Source organism: Oncorhynchus mykiss, chromosome 10, assembly GCF_013265735.2.
Source record: "Oncorhynchus mykiss isolate Arlee chromosome 10, USDA_OmykA_1.1, whole genome shotgun sequence".
Taxonomy (NCBI): Eukaryota; Metazoa; Chordata; class Actinopteri; order Salmoniformes; family Salmonidae; genus Oncorhynchus; species Oncorhynchus mykiss.
The window spans coordinates 1440139-1454003 of NC_048574.1; the positions used below are offsets into that span (position 1 = coordinate 1440139).

The following is a 13865-nucleotide window of genomic DNA, read 5'->3' on the forward strand; positions in this document are numbered from 1 at the left end:
GGGTGGGGCTTAAGCTGCATCTCTTCTCACCCCTGTGGGAAGAAATGTGTGTGTTTTTTTCCTATTTTAACCGCACACTTGTTGTTTGTGTACATGGATTTTATAATGTTGTAAGTTTTACCCCCAACACCACTTTCCATCAGTTTGTATAGCAGACCCTCATGCCAAATTGAGTCGAAGGCTTTTTTTAAATCAACAAAGCATGAGAAGACTTTGCCTTTGTTTTGGTTTGTTTGGTTGTCAATTAGGGTGTGCAGGGTGAATACATGGTCTGTTGTACGGTAATTTGGTAAAAAGCCAATTTGACATTTGCTCAGTACATTGTTTTCAATGAGAGAATGTGCAGAACTGCTGTTAATGATAACGCACAGGATTTTCCCAAGGTTGCTTTTGACGCAGATCCCCCGGTAGTTATTGGGGTCAAATTTGTCACTTTTGTGGAATGGGGTGATCAGTCCTTGGTTCCAAATATTGGGGAAGATGCCAGAGTTAAAGATGATGTTAAAGAGTTTTAGTTTAGCCAATTGGAATTTGTGGTCTGTATATTTTATAATGTCATTGAGGATACCATCAACACCACAGGCCTTTTTGGGTTGGAGGGTTTTTATTTTGTCCTGTAGTTCATTCAAGGTAATTGGAGAATCCAGTGGGTTCTGGTAGTCTTGAATAGTTGATTCTAAGATCTGTATTTGATCATGTTTTGCTGTTTGTTCTTTGTTATAGAGTCAAAAAGATTAGAGATAGGCGTTAGTTGCTCTGTTCAGGTAGACTGTGATTTTACTGTGGTCTGATAGGGGTGTCAGTGGGCTGACTGTGAACACTCTGAGAGCCTCTGGGTTGAGGTCAGTGATAAAGTAGTCTACAGTACTACTGCCAAGAGATGAGATATAGGTGTACCTACCATAGGAGTCCCCTCGAAGCCTACCATTGACTATGTACATACCCAGCGTGCGACAGAGCTGCAGGAGTTGTGCCCTGTTTTTGTTGGTTATGTTGTCATAGTTGTGCCTAGGGGTCATCTGCAGGCAGGTGTTTGTCCCCCTGTGTGCTGAAGGTGTCAGGTTCTTGTCCAGTTCTGGCATTTATATCGCCACAGACTAGTACATGTCCCTGGGCTTGGAAATTATTGATTTCCCCCTCCATGATGGAGAAGCTGTCTTCTTTAAAGTATGGTGATTTTAGTGGGGGGATATAGGAGGCACACAAGAGGACATTTTCCTCTGTTAAGATCATTTCCTTTTCAATTTCTTGCCAAATGTAAAATGTTCCTGTTTTGATTAATTTAATGGAGCGAGTTAGGTCTGCTCTATAGCAAATTAGCATACCCCCTGAGTCCCTTCCCTGTTTCACCGCTGGTAGTTTGGTGGATGGGGACTACCATCTCCCTGTAACCTAGAGGACAACTAGCAGGTCCGTCTCCTCTATACCACCCACCTGGTAGTTTGGTGGATGGGACTACCATCTCCCTGTAACCTAGAGGACAACTAGCAGGTCCGTCTCCTCTATACCACCCACCTGGTAGTTTGGTGGATGGGACTACCATCTCCCTGTAACCTAGAGGACAACTAGCAGGTCCGTCTCCTCTATACCACCCACCTGGTAGTTTGGTGGATGGGACTACCATCTCCCTGTAACCTAGAGGACAACTAGCAGGTCCGTCTCCTCTATACCACCCACCTGGTAGTTTGGTGGATGGGACTACCATCTCCCTGTAACCTAGAGGACAACTAGCAGGTCCGTCTCCTCTATACCACCCACCTGATAGTTTGGTGGATGGGACTACCAGCTCCCTGTAACCTAGATGGAAACCAGTGGGTCCATCTCCTCTATAACATGTTTCACACCTGGTAGTTTGGTGGATGGGACTACCTGCTCTCTGTAACCTAGATGGAAACCAGTGGGTCCATCTCCTCTATAACATGTTTCACACCTGGTAGTTTGGTGGATGGGACTACCAGCTCTCTGTAACCTAGAGGACAACCAGTGGGTCCGTCTCCTCTATACCACCCACCTGGTAGTGTGGTGGATGGGACTACCAGCTCTCTGTAACCTAGAGGACAACCAGTGGGTCCATCTCCTCTATACCACACACCTGGTAGTTTGGTGGATGGGACTACCAGCTCTCTGTAACCTAGAGGACAACTAGCAGGTCCGTCTCCTCTATACCACCCACCTGGTAGTTTGGTGGATGGGACTACCAGCTCTCTGTAACCTAGAGGACAACCAGTGGGTCCGTCTCCTCAATACCACCCACCTGGTAGTGTGGTGGATGGGACTACCAGCTCTCTGTAACCTAGAGGACAACTAGCAGGTCCGTCTCCTCTATACCACCCACCTGGTAGTTTGGTGGATGGGACAACCAGTGGGTCCATCTCCTCAACCATGTTTTCTTTTAGGATGACATCGTCTGTATTTCTGATTTCTTTGGTGAAGTCCGGGTTCCTGCTTTTTAGGCCAAAGGCAGATGACGTCAGGCCTTGGATATTCCAGGATGAGATAGTGAAGGCTTTGTGTTCCATAAAGTGTCCAATGTTGTTGGTCATGTGGTTTGGCCAGTACGTGTGAGCAGAGCCTGCTGAGCATCTGGTACATGGGGTTTGGGCATGGTTGACTTGAGGGGGTGTTGATTGATTGGGTTGGGGGTGTGGATGTGGCTGGTGGTGCTGTGGTCTGGATGTAGGTCCTCTCGGCATGGATCCTATATGTGTAGGTCCAGGGGGGGCGGGGGGGGGGGGGTCTCGCAGGTCTGAGAGAGTGTCTCGCTGGGCTATCAGGGTGGCTGACAGGGGAGGTGGTCAGAAGGGGTGAGGTCACCTGGGCTTGGGGGTCTTCATTTGTCTGTTCTGCTGTGATGTCGATGTTGTCGTGAGCTGAGGTGGGCTGTTCTGCTGTCTTCTCTCTGTGGGGGTGGCCAGGTCTCTAACGGGTTGTTCTCTGTCACACGCCATCCCCCTCACCTTCTCCTCCAGCAGTCTGATACTCTCCTCTAGTGCTCTGTTCTTCTCCTGCTATCATGACACAAGGCGAGACCCAGATGCAGACACAGGAGGCAGATGGTTGGAGTCTTACAATGTTTATTAATCCAAAAGGTGTAGGCAAGAGAATGGTCGTGGACAGGCAAAAGGTCAAAACCAGATCAGAGTCCAGGAGGTACAGAGTGGCAGACAGGCAGAATGGTCAGGCAGACTCGGGGTCAGGACAGGCAGAATGGTCAGGCAGACTCGAGGTCAGGACAGGCAGAATGGTCAGACAGACTCGGGGTCAGGACAGGCAGAATGGTCAGGCAGACTCGGGGTCAGGACAGGCAGAACGGTCAGGCAGGCGGGTAAAGAGTCCAGAAACAGGCAAGGGTCAAAACCTGGAGGACTAGAAAAAGGAGAATAGCAAAAAGCAGGAGAAAACACACAGGAGAACGGGGAAAACACTGGTTGACTTGGAAAAACATACAAGACGATAAATACACTGGCACAGAGAGACAGGAAACACAGGGATAAATACACTGGCACAGAGAGACAGGAAACACAGGGATAAATACACTGGTACAGAGAGACAGGAAACACAGGGATAAATACACTGGCACAGAGAGACAGGAAACACAGGGATAAATACACTGGTACAGAGAGACAGGAAACACAGGGATAAATACACTGGTACAGGGATAAATACACTGGCACAGAGAGACAGGAAACACAGGGATAAATACACTGGCACAGAGAGACAGGAAACACAGGGATAAATACACTGGTACAGAGAGACAGGAAACACAGGGATAAATACACTGGCACAGAGAGACAGGAAACACAGGGATAAATACACTGGCACAGAGAGACAGGAAACACAGGGATAAATACACTGGTACAGAGAGACAGGAAACACAGGGATAAATACACTGGTAGAGAGAGACAGGAAACACAGGGATAAATACACTGGTACAGAGAGACAGGAAACACAGGGATAAATACACTGGCACAGAGAGACAGGAAACACAGGGATAAATACACTGGTACAGAGAGACAGGAAACACAGGGATAAATACACTGGTACAGGGATAAATACACTGGCACAGAGAGACAGGAAACACAGGGATAAATACACTGGTACAGAGAGACAGGAAACACAGGGATAAATACACTGGCACAGAGAGACAGGAAACACAGGGATAAATACACTGGTACAGGGATAAATACACTGGCACAGAGAGACAGGAAACACAGGGATAAATACACTGGTACAGAGACAGGAAACACAGGGATAAATACACTGGGTCAGAGAGACAGGAAACACAGGGATAAATACACTGTTACAGAGAGACAGGAAACACAGGGATAAATACACTGGTACAGAGAGACAGGAAACACAGGGATAAATACACTGGTACAGGGAGACAGGAAACACAGGGATAAATACACTGGTACAGAGAGACAGGAAACACAGGGATAAATACACTGGTACAGAGAGACAGGTAACACAGGGATAAATACACTGGTACAGAGAGACAGGAACAGAGAGACAGGAAACACAGGGATAAATAAATACACTGGGGGAAATCAGCGACACCTGGATGGGGTGGAGACAATCACAAGGACAGGTGAAACAGATCAGACACCTCCTACTCTTTCTCCTGTTGAAATTGTCTCACCACTGTCCAGAGTGTAGATATGTCTCTCTCCACCTCCAGCTCTCCGGGTCTGGTTATGGGGGTGTTGTTGTGCTGGACTGTTGTCTGGGTCTGTGCTGACTGGAGTGTAATCACCTGCTGTTCCAGCTCCACCTGCCTTACCTCCAGCTGGGTGAATTTATCCTTCATTTCAATAAGGGAGGGGTAATCTGTGCTGGGAGGTTGACTGTCTGCTGGGGGTTGTTCATCTGTGGGGTTATATAATGAAGAGGTCTGGTCTGATCCGCTCGGGGTGGGGGGTATCTTTCTCAAGGGAGAGCTTCTCCTGCTGGGCTAAATCTTTGATTAGGTGAAAGTCCAGCTGAAACTGTTTGGGGTTACCCTGTACCATCACTGTTCCGGACTTATAGAGGTTTATATTAGCTGACTCAGAGTCCTCGTTGTCTAGTGTCCTGAGTTTCCACCCCCTCGGTAACACCCCCCCACCCCCCCTCTTAACAGAGGGGTAGTGTGTTAATATAGCACTGTGCCATCACAGGGGATTGTCTGTGTGGAAGATGAGGTTGCTGATGTTCCCATTTTTATAATAGTCAGCAAAAAGTGTTTCTTGATTTTCCATAAGGAGCTTCATTTTGTGCTCTTGTCCTGTCTTGTCATTCTTACGCGGGTAACTGTTACATCTATTTGAATTACCTCTGAACAGCAGCTTCTAAGGCCTCTCCATTTGGTTGGAGTAGACTGTGCGACTCTCCTGACGTTTTTGGGCTTTGACACCTCTCACAACTAATTCAAGTTGTATCAAGCTTGGCAACCTTAATTTAGCATTCAGTTCTTATAATGTATTTTTCTTCTTGTCTTTTGGAAATAAAATATAGCTTCAGGCTAAACATTACTCACTCAGTTCCAGGTTGGATGGCGTGTCAAGTGTCTCTGTTGTTTTCCAGAGCGTTTGCTGTGTAGCGTTGGAATAATAATCTTGAGTAGTTGTAAACCTTCCAGGTGATTCTGTAATTCCATCCAAAATCAGGCGGTAGGTTTTGAGTGTTGATTTGGAGTGAGGGTTATGTTGTAGAGTTTATCAAACTATACAGCTATATATTTTTTAACAACATGCTGAAAAATGCCGGAGCTAATTTCCTCATGACCTTTCTCTTTCTCTCTCCCTCTCTCTCTCTCTCTCTCTCTCTCTCTCTCTCTCTGTCTCTCTCTCTGTCTCTCTGTCTCTCTCTCTCTCTCTCTCTCTCTGTCTCTCTCTCTGTCTCTCTCTCTCTGTCTCTCTCTGTCTCTCTCCTTGTCTCTCTCTCTGTCTCTCGCTCTCTGTCTCTCTCATTGTCTCTCTCTCTGTCTCTCTCCTTGTCTCTCTCTCTGTCTCTCTCTCTCTGTCTCTCTCTCTCTCTCTGTCTCTCTCTCTCTGTCTCTCTCATTGTCTCTCTCTCTGTCTCTCTCCTTGTCTCTCTCTCTGTCTCTCTCTCTCTGTCTCTCTCAGTGGGGAGAAGTGATGATGTGACACTAGCTGACATCCCCTCCTGATCCATCTCATAGTGTGTAGGAGTCAGGACAAAAGCCTGACTGCCACTTCACTTCTCTCGGCCCCCCATGTGTGTTATTGTATTGTCATTGTATTGTCTCTAAGTGCGTAGAGTGTAACTCCCTCTGTGCTTTTCCGTGTCCCTTCTGTACAGTTGATTAAAATATATAAGTCTGAATTCAGAGGTTCTGTAGCTCCCAAACTGTCCTACCTAGTCCCATACACCAATATACCAGGTGTGTTCCATCGACCAATATACCAGGTGTGTCCCATCCACCAATATACCAGTTGTGTCCCATCCACCAAACTACCAGGTGTGAAAAAGGGAAGGGACTCAGGGGGTATGCTAATTTGGTATAGAGCAGACCTAACTCACTCTACTAAATTCATCAAAACTGGAACATTCTACAATTGGCTAGAAATTCAAAAGGAAATGATCTCAACAGAGAAAAATGTCCTCCTGTGTGCTACCTATATCCCCCCACTAGAATCCCCATACTTTAATGAAGACAGCTTCTCCATCCTGGAGGGGGAAATCAATCATATTCAGGCACAGGGACATGTACTAGTCTGTGGCGACCTAAATGCCAGAACCGGACAAGAACCTGACACCCTCAGCACAATTAGTGAACAACAAATTCAATCCCTTTTAGACAACTTCCTGGACAAAACGTTTCACTGTAACAGTGAAGGTGTAAACTTGGCAGTAGAAAACCTAAACCGTATATTTGACCTCTCAGCTTCCCAATAAAATCTAAAAATGTAAAGCAGACAACCTAAGAAAATTAACATGACAAATGGTTTGATGAAGAATGCAAAAAAATAAGAAAGAAATTGAGAAACCTGTCCAACCAAAAACATAGAGACCCAGAAAACCTGAGTCTACGCCTTCACTATGGTGAATCACTAAAACAATACAGAAATACACTACGGAAATAGAAGGAACAGCACATCAGAAATCAGCTCAATGTAATTGAAGAATCCATAGACTCTAACCACTTCTGGGAAAATTGGAAAACACTAAACAAACAACAACACTGTCACGTTCTGACCTTAGTTATTTTGTTATGTCTTTGTTTTAGTATGGTCAGGGCATGAGTTGGGTGGGTTGTCTATGTTCCGTTTTCTATGTTGTGTTAGGCCTGGTAGGCAGGTGTCGTTAGTTGCTTCTGATTTCCCACTTGTGTTTCGTGGGTGTTTATTTTCCTGTTTAGTGTTTTTTTTGTCATTCACGGGACTGTTCGTTGGTCGTTTATTGTTTTGTTCAGTTACTTAATTAAAAGATATGAACACTTAACACGCTGCACTTTGGTCCTCACCTCCTTCAGATGACGACCGTTACAAACACAAAGAATGACCTTTCCAAAATGGAGATGTATGGGTAAACCACTTCTTCAATCTGATTGGCCCTATAACAAACAGAAAAAACGGAGATGTATGGGTAAACCACTTCTCCAATCTGATTGGCCCTATAACAAACAGCAAAAACGGAGATGCATGGTTAAACCACTTCTCCAATCTGATTGGCCCTATAACAAACAGCAAAAACGGAGATGCATGGTTAAACCACTTCTCCAATCTGATTGGCCCTATAACAAACAGCAAAAACATAAACATGATCAAATACAAATCTTAGAATCAACTATTAAAGACCAGAACCCACTGGATTATCTGATTACCTTGAATGAACTACAGGACAAAATACAAACCTTCCAACCTAAAAAGGCACGTGGTGTTGACGGTACACTAGATGAAATGATAAAATATAGATGACACTATTTAACATCATCCTCAGCTCTGGCATCTTCCCTAATATTTGGAACCAAAGCCTGATCACCCCATTCCACAAAAGTGGAGACACATTTGACCTGAATAACTAACTATTCGTCAACAGCAACCTTGGGGAAATCCTCTGCATTATCATTAACAGCAGACTGTTACATTTCCTCAGTGAAAATAATGTACTGAATAAATGTCAAATGGGCTTTTTACCAAGATACCATGCGACAGACCACGTATTCACCCTACACACTCTAATTCACATACAAACTTATCAAAACAACGGCCAAGTCTTCTCATGCTTGGTTGATTTCAAAAAAGCCTTCAATTCAATTTGGCATGAGGGTCTGCTATACAAATTGATGGAAAGTGGTTAGCCCACATTACCTCAACTGTCCCGCAGGGGACCCACCAATCCTGAAAAAGGCTTTAAGGGGGATTTACTATATAATTGAAGACATGGCCAACAGTAGTGGCAGTATCGTCCACTATTGTCCTCAGTTATTTGTGTATCCAATGGTATTTGTACGAAAAGTGTAGTAAGTGTGAAGAGACTCATAGATGAAGGTTGGTTACTTAAACGTAATGGTTGGTTAATTAGACGTAATGAAGATTGGTTAATTAGACGTAATGAAGGTTGGTTAATTAGACATAATGAAGCTAGGTTAATTAGACATAATGAAGGTTGGTTAATTAGACGTAATGAAGGTTGGTTAATTAGACGTAATGAAGGTTGGTTAATTAGACGTAATGAAGGTTGGTTAATTAGACATAATGAAGGTTGGTTAATTAGACGTAATGAAGGTTGGTTACTTAAACGTAATGGTTGGTTAATTAGACGTAATGAAGATTGGTTAATTAGACATAATGAAGGTTGGTTAATTAGACATAATGAAGGTTGGTTAATTAGACATAATGAAGGTTGGTTAATTAGACGTAATGAAGGTTGGTTAATTAGACGTAATGAAGGTTGGTTACTTAAACGTAATGGTTGGTTAATTAGACGTAATGAAGGTTGGTTAACTAAACGTAATGAAGCTTGGTTAATTAGACATAATGAAGGTTGGTTACTTAAACGTAATGGTTGGTTAATTAGACGTAATGAAGGTTGGTTAACTAAACGTAATGAAGATTGGTTAATTAGACATAATGAAGGTTGGTTAATTAGATGTAATGAAGGTTGGTTAATTAGACATAATGAAGGTTGGTTAATTAAACGTAATGAAGATTGGTTAATTAGACATAATGAAGGTTGGTTAATTAGACATAATGAAGGTTGGTTACTTAAACGTAATGGTTGGTTAATTAAACATAATGAAGGTTGGTTAATTAGATGTAATGAAGGTTGGTTAATTAGACATAATGAAGGTTGGTTAATTAAACGTAATGAAGCTTGGTTAATTAGACATAATGAAGGTTGGTTAATTAGACATAATGAAGGTTGGTTAATTAGACGTAATGAAGGTTGGTTAATTAGACATAATGAAGGTTGGTTAATTAAACGTAATGAAGGTTGGTTAATTAGACGTAATGAAGGTTGGTTAATTAAACGTAATGAAGCTAGGTTAATTAGACGTAATGAAGGTTGGTTAATTAAACGTAATGAAGCTTGGTTAATTAGACAGAATGAAGCTTGGTTAATTAGACAGAATGAAGCTTGGTTAATTAGACATAATGAAGCTTGGTTAATTAGACATAATGAAGCTTGGTTAGTTAGACATAATGAAGCTAGGTTAATTAGACATAATGAAGCTTGGTTAATTAGACAGAATGAAGCTTGGTTAATTAGACATAATGAAGCTTGGTTAATTAGACATAATGAAGCTTGGTTAGTTAGACATAATGCAGCTTGGTTAATTAGACATAATGAAGCTTGGTTAGTTAGACATAATGAAGCTAGGTTAATTAGACATAATGAAGCTTGGTTAATTAGACAGAATGAAGCTTGGTTAATTAGACATAATGAAGCTAGGTTAATTAGACATAATGAAGCTTGGTTAGTTAGACATAATGAAGCTAGGTTAATTAGACATAATGAAGCTTGGTTAATTAGACAGAATGAAGCTTGGTTAATTAGACATAATGAAGCTTGGTTAATTAGACATAATGAAGCTTGGTTAGTTAGACATAATGAAGCTTGGTTAATTAGACATAATGAAGCTTGGTTAGTTAGACATAATGAAGCTAGGTTAATTAGACATAATGAAGCTTGGTTAATTAGACAGAATGAAGCTTGGTTAATTAGACATAATGAAGCTAGGTTAATTAGACATAATGAAGCTAGGTTAATTAAACATAATGAAGCTAGGTTAATTAGACATAATTTCATTGAATACATGTTTTGGGTGCAGGGTAGACTGATGACATGAAGGGAGAGTCTCTCTCCTTAGAGGTTAAAGAGACAGACCGGAGAGTAGCTGGTTCGAATCCCAGGTCTGGTGGGTGAATCACATTAAAGGAAATGACAATGCAGGAGGGTAAGCAGAATCTATCTGCTGCCATTGTGCCCCTTGATCAAGGCACTGAAGGGTAACTAATGCTAGTCTCGATCATCTTTTCTCTTCTCCTGCTGTTCCAGAGTGTCGTGTGATGAAGTCAGTGGTCTTTGGTAAAATGTCCGCCCCTGTGACCAGCCGTGGTTCTCCGCGCTCCATGGGCCTGTCAAGAGGCAGCAAGTCCCCCGCAGGCTCCGGTAAGACTGGAACACACACACACACATACAAACACACACACACACACACACACACACACACACACACACCCTCTGTTTTGTTCATGTGACTCTAATTTGTTTTGTTATCAGTAAATGCTTCAAACAGGGGCAATCCAGATGGAAATTCACTGAACTACCTGAACCTAGCTGAACTACCTGAACCTAGCTGAACCTAGCTGAGCCTACCTGAACCTAGCTGATCCTAGCTGAACCTAGCTGAACTACCTGAACCTAACTGAACCTAATTGAACCTAACTGAACCTAGCTGAACTACCTGAACCTAGCTGACCTACCTGAACTTACTTGAACCTACCTGAACCTATCTGAACCACCTGAACCTACCTGAACCTAGCTGAACCTAGCTGAACTAGCTGAACCTAGCTGAACCTACCTGAATCTAGCTGAACCCAGCTGAACCTACCTGAACCTAGCTGAACCTACCTGAACCTAACTGAACCTAGCTGAACTACCCGAACCTAGCTGAACCTATCTGAACCATCTGAACCTAGCTGAACCTAGCTGAACCTAGCTGAACCTACCTGAATCTAGCTGAACCTAGCTGAACTACCTGAACATAGCTGAACCTAGCTGAACCTACCTGAATCTAGCTGAACCTAGCTGAACTACCAGAACCTAGCTGAACCTAGCTGAACTACCTAACCTAGCTGAACCTAGCTGAAATACCTGAACTACCTGAACCTAGCTGAACCTAGCTGAACTACCTGAACCTAGCTGAACTACCTGAACCTAGCTGAACCTAGCTGAACTACCTGAACTACCTGAACCTAGCTGAACCTAGCTGAACTACCTGAACTACCTGAACCTAGCTGAACTATCTGAACCTAGCTGAACCTAGCTGAACTACCTGAACCTAGCTGAACTACCTGAACCTACCTGAACCTAGCTGAACCTTAACATGTTCTCCTCAGTGGACAAAGAGCCTTAGTTGATGTGTCTTAGTGTGGATGAGTGAGAATTAAAGATGAACTATGCAGAAATCACTCTTCCATTTCCTGGTTGCTAAAACTAAAATTGTTTGAGTTTCTGTGACTAAATAATGTGGTATAGTGTAGAGAATCATTGTACCATCTCAACCACTGTGAAATGTATTTTCCATGAACAAAAATATTGTTGTTTCAGCTGTTTCAAGTTAAGAACGAGAAGCTTAGTAGGGTAGTAGAGTAGTAGAGTAGTAGGGTAGTAGAGTAGTAGGGTAGTAGAGTAGTAGAGTAGTAGGGTAGTAGGGTAGTAGAGTAGTAGGGTAGTAGGGTAGTAGAGTAGTAGGGTAGTAGAGTAGTAGTGTAGTAGAGTAGTAGGGTAGTAGTGTAGTAGGGTAGTAGAGTAGTAGAGTAGTAGAGTAGTAGAGTAGTAGGGTAGTAGGGTAGTAGGGTAGTAGAGTAGTAGAGTAGTAGAGTAGTAGGGTAGTAGAGTAGTAGAGTAGTAGAGTAGTAGAGTAGTAGGGTAGTAGGGTAGTAGAGTAGTAGGGTAGTAGGGTACTAGAGTAGTAGAGTAGTAGGGTAGTAGAGTAGTAGAGTAGTAGGGTAGTAGAGTAGTAGAGTAGTAGGGTAGTAGAGTAGTAGTGTAGTAGAGTAGTAGGGTAGTAGGGTAGTAGTGTAGTAGAGTAGTAGAGTAGTAGAGTAGTAGGGTAGTAGAGTAGTAGAGTAGTAGGGTAGTAGAGTAGTAGGGTAGTAGAGTAGTAGAGTAGTAGGGTAGTAGAGTAGTAGAGTAGTAGTGTAGTAGGGTAGTAGAGTAGTAGAGTAGTAGGGTAGTAGAGTAGTAGGGTAGTAGAGTAGTAGAGTAGTAGTGTAGTAGGGTAGTAGAGTAGTAGAGTAGTAGAGTAGTAGGGTAGTAGAGTAGTAGAGTAGTAGTGTAGTAGGGTAGTAGAGTAGTAGAGTAGTAGAGTAGTAGGGTAGTAGGGTAGTAGAGTAGTAGAGTAGTAGAGTAGTAGGGTAGTAGAGTAGTAGAGTAGTAGGGTAGTAGGGTAGTAGGGTAGTAGAGTAGTAGAGTAGTAGAGTAGTAGAGTAGTAGGGTAGTAGAGTAGTAGAGTAGTAGTGTAGTAGGGTAGTAGAGTAGTAGAGTAGTAGAGTAGTAGAGTAGTAGGGTAGTAGGGTAGTAGAGTAGTAGAGTAGTAGAGTAGTAGGGTAGTAGAGTAGTAGAGTAGTAGTGTAATAGGGTAGTAGGGTAGTAGAGTAGTAGAGTAGTAGTGTAGTAGGGTAGTAGGGTAGTAGAGTAGTAGAGTAGTAGGGTAGTAGGGTAGTAGGGTAGTAGAGTAGTAGGGTAGTAGGGTAGTAGGGTAGTAGTGTAGTAGGGTAGTAGAGTAGTAGGGTAGTAGGGTACTAGAGTAGTAGAGTAGTAGAGTAGTAGGGTAGTAGGGTAGTAGGGTAGTAGAGTAGTAGAGTAGTAGGGTAGTAGAGTAGTAGAGTAGTAGAGTAGTAGAGTAGTAGGGTAGTAGAGTAGTAGAGTAGTAGTGTAGTAGGGTAGTAGGGTAGTAGAGTAGTAGAGTAGTAGGGTAGTAGGGTAGTAGGGTAGTAGAGTAGTAGGGTAGTAGGGTAGTAGTGTAGTAGTGTAGTAGAGTAGTAGAGTAGTAGAGTAGTAGAATTAGTAGGGTAGTAGAGTAGTAGGGTAGTAGGGTACTAGAGTAGTAGAGTAGTAGAGTAGTAGGGTAGTAGGGTAGTAGGGTAGTAGGGTAGTAGAGTAGTAGTGTAGTAGGGTAGTAGAGTAGTAGAGTAGTAGGGTAGTAGAGTAGTAGAGTAGTAGGGTAGTAGAGTAGTAGAGTAGTAGGGTAGTAGGGTACTAGAGTAGTAGAGTAGTAGAGTAGTAGGGTAGTAGGGTAGTAGAGTAGTAGAGTAGTAGAGTAGTAGTGTAGTAGGGTACTAGAGTAGTAGAGTAGTAGGGTAGTAGAGTAGTAGAGTAGTAGGGTAGTAGGGTACTAGAGTAGTAGAGTAGTAGAGTAGTAGGGTAGTAGGGTAGTAGAGTAGTAGTGTAGTAGGGTACTAGAGTAGTAGAGTAGTAGGGTAGTAGAGTAGTAGGGTAGTAGGGTACTAGAGTAGTAGAGTAGTAGGGTAGTAGAGTAGTAGGGTAGTAGGGTAGTAGAGTAGTAGTGTAGTAGGGTACTAGAGTAGTAGAGTAGTAGGGTAGTAGAGTAGTAGAGTAGTAGGGTAGTAGGGTACTAGAGTAGTAGAGTAGTAGAGTAGTAGGGTAGTAGGGTAGTAGAGTAGTAGTGTAGT

General features: G+C 42.9%; 1 protein-coding gene across 1 annotated transcript in view; it reads left to right on the forward strand.

Moving 5' to 3' along the window:
- LOC110534821 (serine/threonine-protein kinase DCLK1-like) overlaps positions 1 to 13865 on the forward strand; it is a 114054-nt gene that overhangs the window by 49701 nt on the left and 50488 nt on the right. The window contains exon 5 of the mRNA XM_036989463.1: positions 10504 to 10617. Coding sequence (XP_036845358.1) covers positions 10504 to 10617 — 114 coding nt within the window. The remainder of the gene's footprint in view (positions 1 to 10503; positions 10618 to 13865) is intronic.